This window comes from Anopheles bellator, chromosome 2 (assembly GCF_943735745.2).
Source record: "Anopheles bellator chromosome 2, idAnoBellAS_SP24_06.2, whole genome shotgun sequence".
NCBI classification, from domain to species: Eukaryota; Metazoa; Arthropoda; class Insecta; order Diptera; family Culicidae; genus Anopheles; species Anopheles bellator.
In genome coordinates this window covers 42448153-42468766 of record NC_071286.1, presented here as the reverse complement: position 1 = coordinate 42468766, position 20614 = coordinate 42448153, and the positions used below count along the sequence as shown (strand labels likewise).

The following is a 20614-nucleotide window of genomic DNA, read 5'->3' as shown; positions in this document are numbered from 1 at the left end:
AGTCGACGGGTGATGTTGGGTTGCATCCTTCAGCTGCTGGCATACCACCGATCTGTGATAGGGACGGCTGTGATAAACACGAACACGTTCGACCTGCCGTTTTGGCCGGAGGCAGTAGGAGCCGGAAATGGCGATCACACGATCGCAGGTGAGTGCGAAGCGAAACTGTTAATTTGGTTTAATTTTCGACAACCCCAAGCTGTTTTGGAAGGCAACTAGCGCCCCAGTGGTGCCGATAGCTAACCGAAGACGTGTTCGCAGTCAAACATTTACATTTGCGTTATCTAGCTAAGCATTTAAATTTGAAATAAGGACTGGTTGGCTACTTCAACAGGCAGTAAGTTGTAGGCTTCCTGGTTAAACCATGACATGGATTTCTAGTCCCGATAATCGACTGTCCAGAGACTTGAACCCTAGCAGTAACCCTATTTCGTATGAGTCGTTTCTTCCTAAGTTTTTGTGTTGTTAAAATTGCACACCAATGAATGATGTCCTTTGTGTCGCTCTAGACTTAAGGCCCTGACTTTAGGTCAAAATATGAGCACGATATTTCGTAAAACCTGCTAACACATGCTAATGCAGTGTTAACCAGCCAGATGAGTAGAGGAATTTCTTCGGAAGACATTTAGCCAGTATCCGACCGCCAGTGTCGTTCGGCGATGATTCAGCAAAGATTCCGGTTATTCGCCGGAGACAACCTCGCTAGACGTACGGAACAACCGGCTTCCCGCGACGGGCCGGTTCCTTCATTATTTATACAAAGTCGTGTCGCCGAACCGCGCGTTGTCTTCGAGGTGATTCATTCATATTCTCACGTATTCGCTTCCGTTCGATCCGATCGTTACCGTGCACACAAGCGTCCCGTTTGTTTACTGTTTTCGCGCCTCGAGAAGGGTTCACTCGCTTCAGTAGCAGTCATTCCGAGCACCGAGTAGCACGAGCCTCGTGCCTCGTGTTGTGGGCAGCAATCGGGCGTGAAATGCGTGTCGAGGCTCGCGAAAGTGGCACTGGGGCCACTATGGGGAAAAGGCGGTCATAAACCAACTGAGGGTTTTAGTTATATTAGCCTAAAATAGATAAGTTCGAAAGAGTGATAAGAAGGGATCGTCAAAACCAACTTTTATCAACTATTTTAACGCGATCGTTTCCCAATGGTTATGTACCTCTATTATACATCATTCGAAAGGTCCTTCCTTCCTTCCTTCCTTCATATGAAATAGTGAAATGTTAAACTATTTCCAGTAAATTTTGCTTGCATACACATGCCAATTATTTTAAGAAAACACCTCCTGATACAAGGAGGCGCCTGGTCTCTATGAAAGTCTATGAAATGGCCATACAAATATATTGCCTTTATGCCTTTTCTATTATTTAGATAAACTAAGTAAAATCTCTATCTTGTACTCAAGCAACAGAATATACCCATTGCATGTAATAAGTTTTGTCACTGTCAATAATCTTGAAAATGGTTTCGGCTCACAACCTTCTGCATTGTTTTACGGTATTTCACTTCTTCACTGTTGTTTGAGGTTTCTGCAGTGTTCGTTAACTATTTCATATAGAATAACCTTTACGAAATGGAGGGTTACCAAAGAGTATACAACACAATAAGGACAACAGAATCTAAAAATTCATCAAGACCTCTACGATGCGTTCAGAGTAAGAGTAGATCTACCTCGAGCAGGATCTTCAGGAAGAAGTACTTCAGGTAACGTTTGTCGTCGAATATTTTCAGATCCTGAGCGTGCAAGTACTGTTCTTAATGTAGATGAAGATTTGATAGAAAGGATTAGAAATATCTTAGAAGAAGTTTATGCTGCAAAATTAGACACATGTTGTAGACATACATATGAAAAACTTTTAATGGTTTATAGTAGGTTTAAATAATAGTTCATGGGTTGGATACTTCGGATGGTAATTATTACTTGTTTCGAAATTCCCACAAACGCAATGGGTAACACTCCTCGATCATTTCATATCCATTCTACATTCATAAGGCATTCGATTTGTACCAGAAATTCGATATTTGCAGAAGATTATGCATTAAAACATTGGGGTGTAATGCAGATTGCATACCTCAGGCGTTTAAAAACCTTAAAATAACTTTTCGTAACTAAGCTTATTTATTGAACGCGTATTACTTGAAAGCGTATGTTACACATACAAAGTTGAATTTAATCAAAACACATCTAAAGAAAACGTTTAGAAAAGTCCATAGATTCTTCCTCAAAACACATATGTCCGTCTCTCCCATACAAACTCCCCACTGTGCTGTGTGGGGGGTGGTACTGGTGGTGGCCTTCGAACCGGTGGCCAGGTGCTATGCAGGTCGAACCTGCGCGCGCTTCATGGTTTCCCCTTTCGCCGTCGTCAGTCGTCTGCCGCCGCCGGTGTGGTCATTAGTGTGGTCATCAGCCGGGGAATTCCTTCCGTGAGTGTCCGTGTTCCGATGACTCCGAATCTAAAACACGTACTTTCGTCTCTTTTCGTCGCAGGATTTCCGGACCAGCCGGCGGCCATCGAGCTGCACGACAGGATTTCCCCTACGTTTCACTGTCCCCGGACAAAGCGCGAGCTGTCATCGTCGGCCGTGGCGGGGACCGCTGGTCGACCCCGGCACCGGGAGCGGCTGACGGTGCAGTACGGGATGCGGGGCGAAACGATGACACTGGACCTGGCGCTCAACGAGAACCTCATCCCGGCCGACGGCTCGTACCGGTTCGTGGAGCAAACGGCCGACGGGCGCGATCTGGTACGCCAGCTAGGGCGGGACGAGGTGGAACTGTGTCACTACGAGGGAACGGTCCGCGAGCGGCCCGGTTCGCGGGTGGCCATCTCCACCTGCGGCGGCACGATCGACGGTGTGATCTACGAGCCGGACGAAACGTTCCTCATCCAGTACCACAACGATACGCACCTCCTGTACCGCCGACGGCCAAAGCGCGGGACAGAGGATGCTGGCCACCCGACGATGGAGCTGGGACAGGACGGGGAGGACGGCAAGCGACAGGAGCAGGAGCGGGTGCCGGCCGACGGAAAGCTCGCGTTCAGCACCGGCTACCGGGAGGACGCGGAATCGCTGTTCGTCGAGTTGGCGCTCGTCGTCGACCGGACGCTGTTCCTGAAGTTTGGCTCGAACGTGCAGCGAGTCCACCGGCACTGCCTGTCGGTGGTGAACGTGCTGAACGAGCTGTACCGGCCACTGAACGTGTACGTGTTGCTGGTCGGGGTGGTCCTGTGGAACACCCGGGACAACATTGTGTTGTCGCGCGATTCGAAGCAGACACTGAGCAGCTTCCTGGCGTACCGACGGGACACGCTGCTGCGGCAGGTTCCGAACGATGCCGCACACCTCCTGACGGCCGTTCGCTTCCAGGACGGGGTCGTCGGGAAGGCGGAACTGGGCTCGATGTGCTCGACGGGCGGATCGGGTGGGATTGCCGTGGTGGAGAACTTTGTCGTGGCACCGCTCGCGACGACGCTGGCCCACGAGCTGGGTCACAACTTCAACATTGACCACGATTCGGACGAGTGTGGAGCGGATGGCGCCGGTGGTAGTCGGTGCCCGGGACCAGGACCCTGCATTATGGAGGCCAGATTGCGCGACTCGATCGACGTGCCGAGCCGGTGGAGCGAGTGTAGCCGGGCGGACCTACGTGACTCGCTGGCACGCGGGCTGGGCGCCTGTTTGCGCAACAAACCCGCCCGGCTACTGGTGCGGGCCGTCTGTGGCAACGGGCTACTGGAACCGGGGGAGCAGTGTGACTGCGGGCATCCGGATCGGTGTGACAGTGAGTGCTGCGATGCCGGAACCTGTCGGCTGCGGGCGAACGCGACGTGCGCGACGGGGCCATGCTGTGACCCGGGCACGTGTCATCCGCGACCCGCCGGAACCGAGTGTCGATCGGCAGCCGGAGAGTGCGATCTGCCGGAGTACTGTGACGGGCAGGGGGAACTCTGTCCGGCCGATGTGTTCCGGCGTGACACGAGCCCCTGTGCCGGTGGGGAAGCGTACTGCTTCCGGGGTCGGTGCAATACCCGCGATCGCCAGTGCCGGTTGCTGTGGGGCGAGACGGGGCGCTCGGGGCCCGAGGTGTGCTACCAGAGTAATGCCAACGGGACCATCTTCGGCAACTGCGGCAACGAGCTGGTGGCGGAACGGTACGAGCGATGCGCGGAACACGATCTTCAGTGCGGGTTGCTGCACTGTACGCATCAGAACGAGAAGCTCGAGTACGGCGTGGAGGCGTACGCGAAGCGGACCGCCACGCGGTACGAGCAGTGGGGACCGCGGGGTACCAAGCGGCACATCGTGTGCCACGCGGCCATCGTCGATCTCGGGCTGGACGTACGCAACCCCGGCCTGGTGCCGGACGGGACGCGCTGTGGGGCGGGCAAGATGTGCCATCAGCAGCGGTGCGTGGCCATCAGCGCGCTGCAGGAACGGGACATCGGGGACTCGTGCCCCGGCAACTGCAGTGGCCACGGGGTGTGCAACAGCGAAGGCCACTGTCACTGCGATCCTGGCTTTGCGCCGCCATTTTGTGACCGACCGGGAGAGGGCGGTTCGATCGACAGTGGACCGATCGGTCGCGGAGGTCGCCCGCTGTCCTTGGACTCGCTGGTGGTGGTGCTCGTTTCCGGCGCCACCATCGGTGGGCTGGTGATTGTCAGTTTGCTGGTGTTCCTGACGGCACGCCCGTTCCTGATGACGCACGTGCGGCTCGCGCTCAAACGCTTCCGGGAGCGCAAGTACGGCCACATCGTACCACCGGCCTCCCCGACCACCGGGCTCCTGGCGCCGCTGGCGGTGCCAAAGGACTCGCCCCACAAACGCCCGATGGTGGCTCCCCCTCCGCCACCTCCACCACCACCGCCACCACCACCGAAGCCACCTGCATCACAGAGCTTCATCAACGTCAACATCAGCACGGACGGTAAGGTGACGATCGAGAACAAGCGCATCCACGCACCGTTCCTCCTGCACCAGCCGAGCGTCGTCGACCGGCACGAGGCGTTCCGGCTGAAGTACAGCTTGGAGGGAGTGGCTGCAGCACCGGACCATCCGCTCGTTACGGCGGAAATGCACCCGAGCACGGCCACAAGTCCGGTGCACGAGCTGCGACAAATCGATCGCATGCAATCCTACCACAGCCAGCGGTCCAGGAGTGACGAGAGGCCGGCGGCCAACCGGATGCTGCCCAAGCTGCCACGGCAGCACACGGTCGGAGATTTTGATGCGATCGAGCGACTACCGGAACCAGAGGACCGGAACCCGACCGTCGACAAGCGACGCCAGCGGGGAGCAGGACTCCGACCGCAGGCGAAACCGGTCGCAGTGCCGAGACCGCTACCGAGGGTGCTGGGTGCCCCGTCAGTCGGGACGGCCCCCTCCCCACCACGGCTACTTCCGGCCACACCAACTCCAACGCGGACGACGAACGCGGAACGGCCCGTCATGGGAGCGAACGTGGCCGCGCTCCGGGCAAAGTTGAATCTCGCCGAAATTGGCAGCAAACGATAGCGATCCCGGGGCATCCCGGTGGAACAGAATCCAGCCGCATACCGTAATCGACAGTATTGCGCCGAGTAGTGCGCAGACTGGACACGATTAGACTGTTTTAGAGAAGCAATTTTTAGACGATAAGTACACGAGCACCGTAAGCCGGTTAGTGATGAATAAACTAGCCTTTTCTAGTCTTTACTGTACACGCATCGGATCCGTGAGCGCTGTTGGGTCTACACTTTGATGACTCTACTTTATCTGATTTGCTAGCAGACCCGGCGAACTTTGTTCCGTCTCAGAGGCAATAAGTAAACCGATTTTGGATTTTATCTAGTTCAATTTTTTATTAGGATTGAGAGAAATAAAAACAAATCTAGTATTTTAACAATTCTTTAATAGGCTGTTTTAAGCTTTTAAGCTTTCTTCAGTTAAGCACCTTGTGATACACTAATTTTTTTGTTTTATTATCAGGCGTAAGAACAAACAACGCAGATGATTTTCCGATCCGCGAACATGGGAAAAACATTGATTTTCCAAATTCAAACCACCAACTATCAAGGATTCGTGGGATTTGTATATGATCGTAGGGAATGTAAGACGGATCTGAAATTGAAGTTTTTTAAACTTAAACGGCATATCGATCCTCGATCCAATCATCGGGATCCTCGAAATGAGGTACCGTTGCACAGTTTTGGTTGGTTTATGTTTCGAAACATGATTACTACGGAGTCAACCTTCAGGCGCAAATTGTGCGGTGGTAAGCCGAAGGAGTACCAACATCGAACGGAGTGGATGGCAACAATTAATGCATTTGAAGCAAATAAACGGCCATAAAACGACGAGAATAGGATAAAAGATAATATGATAAGCTGATTTTTCAAAATGACAACGCTCGACCGCACATCGCAAAATCGGTCGAAACCTCTCCCGAAAATGTCGGATGGGAACTACCCTACCAGTAGCATATTTAATACCTATTAAATATGCTACTGGCATTCAAATGTTTAGGGAAGTTTTATCCACTCTGTAAATGAGTATTAATAACAAAGCGGCTAATAAGTAAAGTGTATTTTGATTTTCAACTTGTCAGTGATTTCGATTGAGAAAAATGTTGTCTATGTTGGCATCCCCGTATCCAACATCTGTACGACTAATAACCAACAAACTAATTAGTGTTCGCGAAACGGGTACGTTTTGTAAACAGTTGAAAGTTGAATGAGTGTGGAATGAAAATTCTGCTGGTAAAACGCTGACAATGATACAGAAGGCCTTCGGGGATCAAGCTCTATTGAAAACAAGAATTTCTAAGTGGTACATAATGTTCCCAGAGTGTCAGGAAAGCGATGAAAACGACCTTCGACCAAGGGACGACCATCTACTGATGAGATACACGTTAATAAAATCGAAGAATTGGTGTTTCAAAATCGTTGATTGTCCGAGACCCTTCTGCCACTGATCGAAAGGATCAGTGGAATTCATTTCGAGTGACCGTTTGGCCCTCAGAAAAGTGAAATGTAGATTGCTACCAAAATTCTGATGTTTTTGCATCACATTTGCGTGATCATTTGTCCGCAAGCTCGACCCATGTCGTTCCGCAACCATCGTATTTGCCTCAGCATTATTCATTCCATATCTGGTGGTTTTTGTCTGTTTGCTGAAGCTCATTGCTGATACCAAGAAGGGTACGGGTCTAATGGCACTTCAACTCCGCAAAATATTTGTAATTTTTGCAAATGTTTTTCTTGAGGACTTTCCAGTGATTGAAAAAATTAAGCTGAAAACGTTGGATTTCGTTTGGCATTGTAGTTATTAACCTGATACACATTGAATAAACGTAGCTCAATTGTGGCTTGAGTAGTGCAAGCGTTGCACATGGCAATCAAAACCATGGGTTGGGTTAAATTGTCTAGACTATTGCTAAAATACCACATGATTTGTATCACCATGCTCGGAACCCTAAGAGCTTTCATTCATTCAAACATTATTGATTGTTATATAACTTCATTCTTGCCACAAACATTACTTTAAGAAAAATAACAAGAACTCTAAAAAAATCGGTAGTTTCAATAGAAAAAGAGCAGATGAAACCTTAAATCGTCCACTTAAAATATCTGTTATTATTTCTACTTCCGCACTACAACTTGCACCTTGTGAAAGAAATTAAAGAATTTATTCTGTATGATACAAATGCAACCCTCAAAACCTTGTCGTTCACTTCTCGAAATACCGGGCAAAGGATCACCCAAAATCGTAAGGTCGTTCACCTTCCCTCAAGGAGGCACTGTATCGGATTAGAAGGTTGGGTGTTCTCTTCAAACGAATTACGCTAATAAAACGAGGTCTTCACCACTTTACGACGAATGAATCAAACAATGTGCTTCCAGTGGCCATGCCTCAAACCGGTTCACACCGAGTCAGCCTGTTGGACGGGCTGTAACACTGGGACAAAGAACCATTGGAACTGACCTATCCTGGCGCAAGGCGTAACCTCCTGACAGAGACCCGAAAAAAGGATACTCACCTCATCCTGCCAGGGTGCGCGAGTCCACGTACCGAAAATGGGTTTCTGCCGACGAACCGACACGAAGAACTTGGCGCGCCACGTTGGAACCGGAAATCGAACAAAGAACCTCCCCGACGGATCGGATGTGTAGACATGCCCAACAGTTACTCACACGTCCGTCCGACAGTCGGGCAGGACGCACACAGGTTCCCGTCAAGGTTAGGAAGCCAACAACCGGCCCAGTGTGGAAAGTCGGCGTTTGAACCAGTCCAGACAACCGCTATGGTGGACCCAAGCCTTGCCTTACGATACACCGGCGCTGACGTAGGGTCTGAGGGAGGTGTGGTTGGATTGGCGATTGATTGCATCTTTGCACTGCACTTCCTGCTCGGCAGATTCGGGGGTTGTCTGGCTTAACGGACGGTGCCTTCGCATGCCACGTTTCGGGCGAATTTGGCACGCTATGCCCTGCCCATGTCCATGCTGGTTTACTGACTGCTGCATCAGAGAGCGCTTTTATTACCTAGCCACGTCTGGCAGACACCGTTAAAGTGTGTTGCTAACAGAAAAAATCGAACCCAGTCCAACCGTTGGCTACTGAACATAAGTGTTTTGCATTCAAGTCCCCGTTCCCTTTATTGCCGTACAAGTACGGCACTAACGCTTCCGGGTCAAAAGTTTCTATGCTAAAGAAGCATCGTTGTGCAGCTTTTGAGATCATATTATCGCCTTTGTTACTGATGAAGCATCGGTGGGCACTTCGTAAAGATTATTCGCTTACACTACAACCGAACGTCTTAATTAGAGGCGGAAACTTCACTACGACAGCGAGTATTTGGCGAGAACAGGGAAAAGTAAAGGTGTGTGCTATCAATACAAATTTTTGGTAGCGTTTGAAATTGAAGAGTAAAACTTTTTAAAGTTATTTATTATTTAACCATTAATGAGATTATTCGAGGCGAGTTCGGACATTTGGAAGCCTAAATCGACTAGGCTTACCCATCTAACCTAGCCAAGATATCATACGATTTCTCACACAGACGCTTAACATCATAATGGCCATTAATTTGGACCACTTAACCATCCACAAAATACTAATCCGACAATGAAGAGGATACACCAGACTAATTCACTCGAATAAGCTGAGTAAACCACCAGTTGGATCACAATGCAACACTACCATCAGAATCTTCTACATAATTACAGAATGTCGTAAGTTTGAAAAAATAAGAAACTCAAGGACTAATAAAATATCGAAAACCACTCATCCAGAAATCGAAAAACTACTAAAACTCATCAAAATAAACTAAACGAGCAAGGTAACAATAAAAACTAGATTTGCGTCTCTTTTCATTTTGGACAGTATTATTATAAAATCAGGCGTAAACTTTTTAAATACGTATTGAATTATGGCTTAAATTGAATTTTTCAAATAATGTTTTGGTATTGTTGCAAAATTGGTGAAAAACTGGTCAAACTGAAGATTGAAAAGACTAGCAAAATGTACTGTGAGTCGTCGTTGATTAATTATGGTGATCTTTTCCATCACGCAATACATGAACCAAGAGTTCTGCCAGTAATCGCAATCATCATTGCAACGAACGCGATCCATTTTGTTTACAGTCATCCGACATGTACTTCGGAGGCAGAATTTTTCCATTCTGCCCCATACCGATGGGGTCCACAATTAATGAATCACCAAACGCAGTTTCATGTGAATCAGAGAACGGCGCACAAATCGTGGGCTTTTTAACGCAATAAATGTTGCCTTCAACTTCTAAGTCGCGGTGCTGCATCCGTGATAGGTTTCCCAGCGTGCCGAGACTGATCATACTCGCAGACGGGCGACTGTAACAATCCCGTAGAAGGAAAGCAAAGGGCACCACATCATGTAACCGCGTTACGATCGCACACCAGCATCCGGTGTTTTCTTTTGGTCATGTTCAGATGCCTCCGCGTGCCGCGTTTGGCGTTAGCAAACGACCTGCGGGGCCCAAGACAAGACAGATGTATGCGAACATGTTTGGGTTGTTGCGAAAAAAAACAGTACAACGTGTTTCGCGGCGATGGTGACGAACGCCGTTCATTCACACGCTCTGCGGGCCGCTACTCTGTTGATCCTTTCGCTGGCACCGGCTAATGGTCTCCGCGTGTGTGGCCATGTTGTATGCTGTGCGTTGTCTCGGTGTTGCCTCTAGCACCGACCGACTGGTCGACCTACGATTGAGTCACGGATACGGCGCCGTCGCCGCATAGTTTTCAGAATCTAACCTTTTTTCTTGGGCAGATGCACTCGAAGAGTTCAGCCCGAGTTCGCCTCGTCGGCGGTCGTAGTGCACAAAGTAACCGAAGAGCACGGTCGCATCGGCCACCCTGAAAGGCACAAAGAACGAGAGAAGCTCGGTATAAGAACATCGCGAACCGGGACCGCGGTGCCATAGTCTCCGATATCCAGCGACGACGCAGCTCAGTCATCTGGCAACCGCCTGGCGAGCTAGTCGTCAACCCGTTTGCCCCAGCTCCAGCGCCTCCTCGGGCCGCGACAAGTCACGCTGTGAAGTTTTCGTGAAACCCCCAAGGACCCTTCCAAGGATTCCGCCACGACCATCTTTCGTGGAGCGCGAAACCAGTGACAACATTCGGGTGTGTGACGGTTTATTAAAAGAATCGCGGTCAGCGCGCGTAGCGTGTGTGTCGCGGTCCGGCGAAGTGGACCTGCTTTTGGCCCACAACCCACCCGGATCGATCCGCGGTCCGCAATCTAGGTCTGCGGGGTCGGCTTGCCGGTGCACGCCACAGTCGCGTGAAGTGAATCTCTTGGGTAGGGCTTGGGTGACGCCCGTGAAAGTTTTTCACCCCCCCTGGCCGGGGGTCCACCAAGCATTACAACAACATCCCAATTACCGGCTCAGAAAATTAGAAAAAGGCCGAAAGGTGTGCGGTGGCGGTTCTCAGCACAGCACATCCAGATCGAGCCGCCCGACATCACACGGATGATCAAAAAAGTGACCTCGGCCCGGTTTCAGTGGCAGTGGGTGTTGTTGTTGGCGACGCGACCCGCGATGGCCACGATCCCCCTACTGCTGCTGACCACCACACTCCTGCTGCTGCTGGCCAGGCCCTCAGAGGGATTAAAAAACGGCGAACTGCATCAGCACTTGGCACAGCGTCACCAGGACCGGATCGACAGAAGAAATCCGTTATCACAACATGGTAAGCATCAGACCGGACCGACGGACCTACGACGGGCGGTTTTCTTCCGCCCTCTAGTAAGAAGTTTTTTTTAATAGTGTCACTGTGTCGCCTGCGGCTTCCGGTTGCGATAAAGTGGTTCGGACCGCTTCTGGGAGCTCACGATGATACGCTGCTTCATTAAGCTAAAGTCTAATTACACAAATTCGGGTAATAGATTTGGACAGGAACTATAACATTCCGCCGTTTTATTATCTCTACAGATTGATTGTACAACTAATGTGCCCACTGTTTACTTCTACCGACTGTCTGCCATGATTAAGTGTTAATCCTTAATTAAACAATTCGCCACATGAGACTTAAACTGATCGACATAAGAATTTAATTAGTGAAAAAAAAACGTTGGGTCTGCTTTTATCTTACTCAGCACCCTTTACTCTACAAACGAAAAATTCTAGTACAGGGTGTTCCATCACGCTCCAAATATTTACATGTTGAATAACTCCGCTATTTGTTAGTTGGTTTTGACAAATTAGCCAGATTCTGAATTTTCAGTCTATGCCGTTTTAATTATAGATCAATGTACGGTACAACAGCGGGCTAAAATTGTAGCACTCGTCGTTGACAATAATCGTTCAACTGTGAAAACTGTGCGTGTTGCCGAATTATTTCTGACTTCTTTCTGTGGGGCAATTCGAAGAGTAAGTAGTAGTTTTGGTAAATTAATAATAAAAGGCATTTTATACCCTAAATAGATCTTGTTCATTTGTTACAACTGACTGACAAATAGCGGAGTTATTCAATATTTAAATAGTTGCATCGTGATGGAACACCCTGTATATTATTTAAAGTACTGTGGTTCAGCAAGTTTCGTCACGGCCCTTATCTATTTCCATTACTACTTAAGCAATATTTGTTGACGTTTTTCGTAAAAAAAACGAGCCAATGAAGATAAGAAACGAATATTTTAAATAGAAATTGAGATATCGTCACAAAATTTCAGAGTAAACTACCTTTATTCCGTTTGGCTGAATTGTTGCTATTTTTTTGCGCCTTATTCTCTCCCCAAAAATATTCACCCGATCGTTTGCGAATCGGGGACGGCAACTTTCCGGCGCCGGTTCGATTTGACGTCTTACTCTTTACGACAAAGCAAACAGCAAATGACAGGAAAAGGCCGAACAACAAGATCGTTTCCTCGTTTGCCAGTAAACCCGCCAGTAGATAAAATGAGCACAAAATGTCAACGATCTTCTGCGAACGACAGCGCGCCGCATGGTTTTTGCGGTACGGCACGTTTCTTGCGATCCCCGTTTGCGGATCGGAACTTCCGGTCATGTGCCGCCACCGGCTTCCGGAATCGTTTATGGTGCGCAAGGCGGGGGGCAAAAGAAAAAGGCGAGGGGCTGCTTAATATAGTTTTCTTTCTTCGCTGAATTGCGTTTCTGGCCACCGGTGGGGTTACCCCGATGAGTAATGTTTGCCGGCCGACCACAGCCACGCCTCAATGAGGTTTCCCTACGCCGTTCAACGGTGTCGGTGAAGATGAGAGAAAATGTTTCTTCAACAATAATGCTGTACCCAACTTTGAGGGTCTAAATTTAAACCCCCGCCACTTAGAAACCATGCCGCGGCAGGCCCACTTAGCGTTAATCATGCCAAAGTGCAATCCATAATCGGTGAACGTGTTGGAACATTTGAGCGAATAGCCAACAGATTCCTAGAAATATTCAATTAATGATAATTTTTCAGAATCCCTCTCTCGTCGACCATCACACTCAGCTGGGGCTCAGCCTCTAGGTTCTCGGGCCACGGACGCAAACTTTTCGTCTAGCGCAAGCCACTGCCAGTCTGCCATCGACATTGACACATTTTTCCATCCACTGGTCACCGAGAAACGCACGTGTCTAGCTGGCCGCCAAAGTTGCCAGGTTATTTTGTCGATCCCGAAAACTTCACTCAAACGCATCCAGTCGCCCTCGCGGTGCATTCCGGTGCTGGACGCCTGGGCTCCGGTCGGCGATAGTAGAATGGGATCGCTAAAAACTCTCGCCGCCGCGGACCACTCATTTGTCTGGTAGGTTTTATTTTCAAAGTTTGAAAGCCACCAGGCGGCACCAGTGCTTCACGGCTTCGCTCGCAATCTGTTTGGGGCGCACGTTGCGCACGTGTGACCGTGTTCAGATTAAGATGCGTCCACGTGCTACAAACCCCCGGAGCCCCGGAGCAGTGATTTCTCGACTTGTTTTGGGCCAGATAGAAAAAAAACAACCCCCGAGTGCTCTTTCAGGACATTAAGCATACTTTGCTCCCCTGGAGGGCTAGCACCTGTTGTCGTGTCAAACACGCCACGTGGGTGGGGCCATGGAGCCAGACACATTGATTCAACAAACACATGCAGTGAGTTGCAGTTTCAGGGCCACTGAGTTATCCTTTAAACGTTTTAAGCCAGATAGAGCTCTTTTCAATCCTTTTTTATGGAAAGGTTTTGGGGTGTATTTGCCTTTGCCATGATTTGGCATTCCGTTGCCGGGATTCACGTGCGTGGTTTGGAAGGAACTCTAACCACTAAATAGTGAAATTTCTAAATCATTTTAAGCTTCATTGATGTTATGAGTTTACACAAACTAACTGAACCTTATTCAAACATTATTACTCATTTCTGTACGATTTCAGAAAAACATTAAAGTGCTTTGTCGCCTCAACCGAATCAGATTTATGGATCTTTTGTTTCTTTATTTACACATTCATTTCGACATCGCTTATTCTAAAAATGTGATTCAGTTAACTGTTGTTATGTTTGAAATTATTCGTTTCAAAGCAACAAAATTTAAAATCTAAAACTGTGAACCGAAGCAAAGCAACAGAAACAAATCTGATAGCTTGGCAGCATTGAAAATCTGATCGCGTCCACGGCGCTGGCGCCGCCCCATTACACCCTTCGCAAATGCACTTCACTTAGGGACCTAACGACTTTAATGGGGAAACGAGCAAAAAAACGGAAACAAATCACCGCTCGCGTCGCCGTCGAGCATAATCACGGGGTATGCTCACTCCGCCAATCAATCGGATTGCATTCATAAATGCTCCTTCGTTCCTTTCCATTGTGCACCCGCCAGGCGGCCAGTCGATTACGGGTTTGTTTACGCTCAATCGCGTGTACTCATTTCTCGTCCACTACGCAGAGTCTGCCTCCCAACGCTGGCTCTGTGTGTGGGTGACCGTCGTCGTGCTCTTCTCCCTCGCTCTGTCTTAGCCCTTCTCTCTCTCTCTCTCTCTGTTAGTAAACGAACAGCTGATTTCTTAGCGTCTGGTGGGTGGGCCGACGGAAAAAAGCCATAGAACGACGCTACACTGAGCACTCTCCGGTTACCATGGCAATCTAGAGCACGCTACGCTCTCTCTGTCTAGTAGAGAACGAAGGGGTTGTGAAGTCCGTTATTTTGAAATTATCTTGCCGAGTTCGGGGGCTCGGGGATAGCTCGGGGGATAGGGATAGAGGATAGCCGTACGGGTTGGCATATTATCAGACCCGCCATGAAATGGAAAGTGGTAGAACGGTTGAGTGAAATTCTTCGACATCATCAGCATAGCTCCCTCCGGGGGTGACCACCTCGTGCCTCGTAATGGGAACGCTGTCTAGAGAGAGAGAGAGAGAAAGAGAGAGAACAAGAGAGTCCATTAGAAAGGGTGCATGAGAATTTAGTGTAATGACTGTACGCTTGGTCTATGCAATCGAATTGAAATAAAATCCAACGCAAAGCTCGCCAGGCACGGGAAGGCGCTCGCTCTGGGACGCATCCTCTTCTTTGCACGGTACAAGATCCGTGCAGATATAGACAACAAAGAATCGTCCACCAATACCTTTTCCTTTTTCTGTTCACGGTTTATTGTTCTTTTGGCGTCCACATTGCGTGCTGCCATCGTCGGCTTTCGATCTCTTTCTCAGTCACAAAGCTGTTGTCAAGGGAGTTCACATGAACGGGGTATTAGTGGGCTAGGAACTAGAAGGTCAACGCATAGTGGGCCTCAAGGCGGGCAAATTGAATCGAAGGGGTGGCACAGGAAAAAGTCCTGTCAATGGGAGCATCAATCAGTGTGTCGGTCTTTTGTGGCGATTTACTTCACAGTACATAGTAAATTGAATCTAATCAGAATGCATCTTGTCAGCATTTCCGATTCACTAAAAGGTCTCTAGAAATCCTGACCATTTCTTGATACATTGAACATGCAGCATAATACCTAGCTACAATCACGGTACAACTTCACACCTTTTTTTCTTAAAGGAACGGACTATTTATAAAATTTACGTTATAGCAACCTTAGTCTAACTTAGGCAGATTAAATTAAGATTTGTTTGGTATTTCCTACACTACGGTTTAGCTTTATCCGGGGCTGGCTCGACTGTAAGATGTTGATGGTGTTTTGGGCGTACTGGTTGATGTTGTATTATTGTTGGTGTCGGGTGTGGATTGCGACTGTTGTTTTGTTTTCTGTAGCAGATGGGCGAATGTGGATGTTTATATTTGTAATACGTGAAGTTTCGTGAAGCCAGTAACTAATTTTAGATGATGGTGTTCGATAGAAGTGTATTGTTCCTGGCGCTGCCAGTGTATGTAGTTTCTTCAGTGGCTAGTCTTCAGCCTTTTGTTTATGTTTGTTGCGTCGGTGCGAGGGACTAGACCGCTATACGATAGCTAAACCATACGATCAGACCAGATAGCGAGCCGAAATGCAAAAAAACATGAACCGAAACTACCTTAATCTGACTAGAGAGCTAAACAAAATAATCATTTGAAGTAAATCTACACAAGGACACTTGCGGAGAGATTGAATACAGGCACCTGCCGAGATCGTGGCAGTGCAAGCAGTGCATGGCTGCTTGTAAAAGGCTTCGCTTACGGGGTTAAACACTTCAAAACCTGTTGAGCCGTTTATTAGAGAGCCATCTATAAAGGGGAAAGACTCACGCGAATAGTCTTTATTTCCTCTCCGGTCCGGATCCCAGATAGTCCCTGGATCCCAGATCCCAGTTCGCGACCTGGCATGCAAGTAAGCTGCGCGCGGCTACTGGCAGGCTCTACCGATGACCGCTGCTATCGGTAACACCCGCCCTCACCTCGAGCGACATAGGTAGAGACCATAGACGTACGGGCGGTTCTTATACACTTTGACTGGAGTAGCTAAGAAATTCTAAGAAATTCAGATGCAAGCGAGTATCGCAAGGATCCTCGTGTGGAGAAACAAATGCTTGGTACTTTCTAATAATTTAAATTCCATTTTCTACTCTCTCTTTCTTTCTCTATCTGTCTTTCACTCTTTTTATTTCTCCACATCGGCATGCGATTCAGCGACGGACAACGTTCCACACACGGGGTCCACACAGAGGGCCACACACGAAGCTCACGAAAGCAATCCGATATACCCTATCCTGGTGCCAGCGAGCAAGGAGGGCACAGCAACACTAACCTACAATCTTAACGGCAAGGTCACCGTCCTGCAGCTCACGCGAAAACCTGGCGGAAGCCAAGAGGAGTCGACCGGCGGCTGTCAGCACTACCGTCACGACCAAACCGGGCTCATCGTCTGTGATGGGCACATCCGTGGAACCTTCCACCGAAAGGACGGAATATTCCGTCTCGAGTACGATGCCTCCGCTGGACTGCACTTTATTCATAGGTAACAGACGGTCCACGTCAATGTGTGCCACTTTTGCACTCACTGTTCACCACCATTGCTTCGCACAGACTGAAGGAAGCAGACTGGCCTCGGAAAGCGACCAGCCGGAGAGTGAAACGAAACCAGCTGTCGACCATCAAAGGCCCTTACCAGGCCAACCGTCACTCGCGGTACGTGGAGCTGCTACTCGTTGTCGATCGGACACTGTACCAGAAGCTGGGCAGCGATGCGTGGAAGGTCTACGACTACTGTACGAATATCGCCAATCATATCAATATGGTAAGCAACGAACATACTGTTTTACTGGTGGCACTATGGAATGATCAATAATTCTATCTTCAATAGCTCTACAATCCGCTAAACATCTTCATCGCCCTCACGGACGTGATCATGTGGATGGACAAGGACGCGATCACTGTTTCACCGAAGGCCGAGGAGACACTGAACAGTTTTCTGTTGTACCGATCGCGGACTCTGCTTCACGAATACCCGCACGACCATGCGCAGCTTCTGACGGCCATCGAGTTTCGGGACAATGTCATAGGAAAAGCGAAAGTCGCCGGCATGTGCTCCGACCAGAGCTCGGGCGCGATCGTGCGCGTGCACACGGAAGACGTGGCCGTGCAGGCGAACACGGTGGCGCACGAGATGGGTCACAGCTTCACGATGGAGCACGACGAGGACGGGAACTGCTCCTGTCCGGACCGGAAGTGCATCATGACCAGCACCGTCACGGGTCTGAGGCTGAAGCACTGGAGCAACTGCAGCACGGTGCAGCTGGCCGGAGCATTCCGACGCGGACTGCACCACTGCCTGACGAACCGACCGATGCGTCTGGCGATGGAAAGCTGCGGCAATGGGTTCGTGGAGCCCGGTGAAGAGTGTGACTGTGGGCTGGAGGAGGCATGTGAGAATCCGTGCTGCGATGCGCCTACCTGCCGACTACGCCCGGGAGCCGAATGTGCCACGGGCGAGTGCTGCGATCTGGCCACTTGTCAGGTGCGTGAGGCTGCCACCGTCTGCCGGTCGGCGGGGGGAGAATGTGATCTTCCCGAGTACTGCACCGGTGAGTCCGAGTACTGTCCACCGGATGTCCATCGGCGCGATACGGAAGTGTGTGCGGGTGGAGCGGCACACTGTATCGCTGGTCACTGCCGAACGCGAACTGACCAGTGTCGGACACTGTGGGGACCGTCGGGGCACGCGGCAAGCGATGCGTGTTATAAGGAGAACACCAAGGGTACGAAGTACGCCAACTGTGGGTACGAAGGACGGCCAGCCGAGCGGTTCCGGAAGTGTGACGCGGCCGACGTACAATGCGGACTGCTCTTCTGTCACCACCATCGCCAGGGCGAGGAGCTGGATATGGGTCTGTTCAATGGCGAAACGTGGCACAGTGTGGCCAAGGGCAACGAGACGTTCCGGAGGCTATACTGTCACTCGGCGTACGTCGATCTGGGTGATGGACACGCCCAGCATCCGGCCTTCGTCCCGGATGGGGCGCCGTGCGGCCAGGATCGGATGTGCTACCGGCAGCGCTGCGAAAGCATCGAACGACTGAATGCCTGGGGTCTGGGTGCGGCCATTTGCCCACGCGATTGCCACGGTCGTGGTGTGTGCAACAGCGAGGGCCACTGCCACTGTCAACCCGGGTACGATCCCCCATTCTGTGAGCATCGGGGAGTTGGCGGGTCTCTCGACAGTGGACCACCGTCGACGGTGTCACCCGTACGGCAGTACCTAACCCTCGGCTCACTGGTGATCCTGGGCTGCATCGTGACGATCGTCCTGCTCATACTCTGCCTCCGCAGTCCATTTGTAGGCCCGGTTGGACAGCACCGGCTGGCTCACTGGAGGCGTCCCTGGCGATTGTACAAAGTACGGGGCACTAGTCCAAGGACAACGACACACAAGGCCCCAAGCCATCGACCGTGTATTGCTCGCGATACCATATCACTGCCAAAGTATCACTCGTCGACACGGGACATCAGCGACGATCGGCAGTTCCGGCCGATCATGGCGGTGACAGTGGTGAACCGGCCAGAGGGTTCCTCGCACGACCCGCAGCTCACCCTCCAATACCCCTTAGTGGTCCCAGTCCACGGCCGGTGTTCAACGGATTGGCGACCACCGGCTCCCATCAATCGTCAACGGCCATTTTAAACTAAAGTAAATTAAACACTGCTCAAATGAACTGAACAATAATAATGGAAGTGTGGCCGTAAAACATGGACCGTTTTTGGGAAACGACCGTACGGTGCAAGGAAAGAGGCAATAAATTCCTCACATTTTTTCTAGTCCTAGTTATAGACGACTCGTTCATAAAAACTGGCATTGGTGTTTTTACTGGATGATGGCATTTGAAAGAACCAGCATTTTTCAGTAAAACACACAAGGTTTTGATTCGGGAGTTATTTTCATTAGAAATAGTTTCCATTTAAATCAATGCAACTTCCGCAACGGTCAATTAACATTTGTATTGATTTTTTGCAGTCGTCGGAAGGAATGTCCTGAAGTAGACGTGCTTTAGCCGCATGAATCGTTGGAATGTCGTCAGAAACAAATCCTTTCTTGACCAATGAGACAAATTGATTTGTTGTTCAAAAACTCTTTTATTGAGATGATCTTGTGAAGAGACACATTGTCTCGTAACAACACCATCTGCTTATCCATCGTGTATTCAGGCCATATTTGTAAAATTCTTAATCATGTTTGAAAACACAGTTCGGCATATTCCAAATATTGTTCGTTGCGTGTGCGGTTACTAATTGCGACAGCCCAATGGAGCAGGCAATATGTTTTGAAGTCATGTTCACTGAGTACTCCCTTGAACGCCACGAATCCCACTACATCCATAAAAAATCCCCACATCCAGTGCGGCCACTGGCCAATTTTTGTCATGAATTGACCGTGATTGCCCTGATTCCTTTCGTGCGGAAAGTGAACCGATAAAAGTGTGGCCTTCACGTCATCGAACCCATTTTCATTTGACCCATTTTCTTAACATTATACTCACCCCCTACGAACGTTTCATAAAATTTCTTAGCTGCCCCTAAGGTTAAGAGATGCTGGTCATCTCCTACGAGAACATCCTCGATCATATGCCAAGAATTTTAAAGATGTCTTCGAAAATTGCCGGCAATTCCTTATTTGTAAATGGTTTAATTCAATGACCAAAGAGATAATTAATTCAGATAGCATTTGGGAGTTTAAACGGAGGTGCGCTCTGTACATCAAAGAAGTAGTTAGGTATATGTAAATGTTGTAAATGTAATGTAAATGTTGTTAGTATAGACTTGCAATCTACTGCACTCATCGCGGAGGCTGGATGATGATGAGAAAAAAAAGAAAAAAAAGAAAAAAAGAAAAGAATTTGAATTTGAATTTTTGACAATAATTTAGAATAATACGTAGTATAGCATGAATGAGACAACACATTTTTGAGACGCGCGCGCGTAAAAGTGGACAGTTGAAGCAAACACTCAATAGTAGAACGACTCTCGCTGCACTCGTGCTATCGTGGGACAGGTGCATCAAATTCGTCCATTGATGATTTTTTTATGCTACCCTAAATGTCCTAGATAAATGTAATTTCGGCCGTTCTTAGTAGTGGTACCCTAGCGCTACAATAGTTCTAGGGAACCGGCTACACTGAAAGAACTGAAGATTTTACGGGGGCAATCCGGAGAGTGGTTCCGTATGCGTTTTCTTCTTATGGAAATGGCTGGATACCG

The 20614-nt window shown here is 49.2% G+C and overlaps 2 protein-coding genes across 2 annotated transcripts; both read left to right on the top strand.

Moving 5' to 3' along the window:
* The first annotated feature begins 12 nt into the window (after window positions 1-12).
* LOC131207566 (disintegrin and metalloproteinase domain-containing protein 12-like) lies at window positions 13-5524 on the top strand. Its single transcript, XM_058200184.1, has 2 exons — window positions 13-148; window positions 2496-5524. The coding sequence occupies exons 1-2, from the start codon at window positions 13-15 to the stop codon at window positions 5522-5524; spliced, it is 3165 nt and encodes a 1054-aa protein (XP_058056167.1).
* Window positions 5525-9510: 3986 nt separating this feature from the next.
* LOC131207565 (disintegrin and metalloproteinase domain-containing protein adm-2-like) lies at window positions 9511-19125 on the top strand. The gene is made up of 4 exons (XM_058200183.1): window positions 9511-9517; window positions 16553-16880; window positions 16949-17159; window positions 17226-19125. The coding sequence occupies exons 1-4, from the start codon at window positions 9511-9513 to the stop codon at window positions 19041-19043; spliced, it is 2364 nt and encodes a 787-aa protein (XP_058056166.1). The 3' UTR covers window positions 19044-19125.
* The last annotated feature ends 1489 nt before the right edge of the window (window positions 19126-20614 follow it).

What these genes read in the sequence shown, in the direction of transcription:
- LOC131207566 (XM_058200184.1), top strand. Translation starts at nt 13, where the DNA reads ATGTTGGGTTGCATCCTTCAGCTGCTGGCATACCACCGATCTGTGATA. An exon ending in TGGCGATCACACGATCGCAG is followed by an intron (nt 149 to 2,495) that starts GTGAGTGCGAAG and finishes TTTTCGTCGCAG; the next exon opens with GATTTCCGGACCAGCCGGCG.
- LOC131207565 (XM_058200183.1), top strand. An exon ending in GGACTGCACTTTATTCATAG is followed by an intron (nt 16,881 to 16,948) that starts GTAACAGACGGT and finishes TGCTTCGCACAG; the next exon opens with ACTGAAGGAAGCAGACTGGC. An exon ending in TCGCCAATCATATCAATATG is followed by an intron (nt 17,160 to 17,225) that starts GTAAGCAACGAA and finishes TATCTTCAATAG; the next exon opens with CTCTACAATCCGCTAAACAT.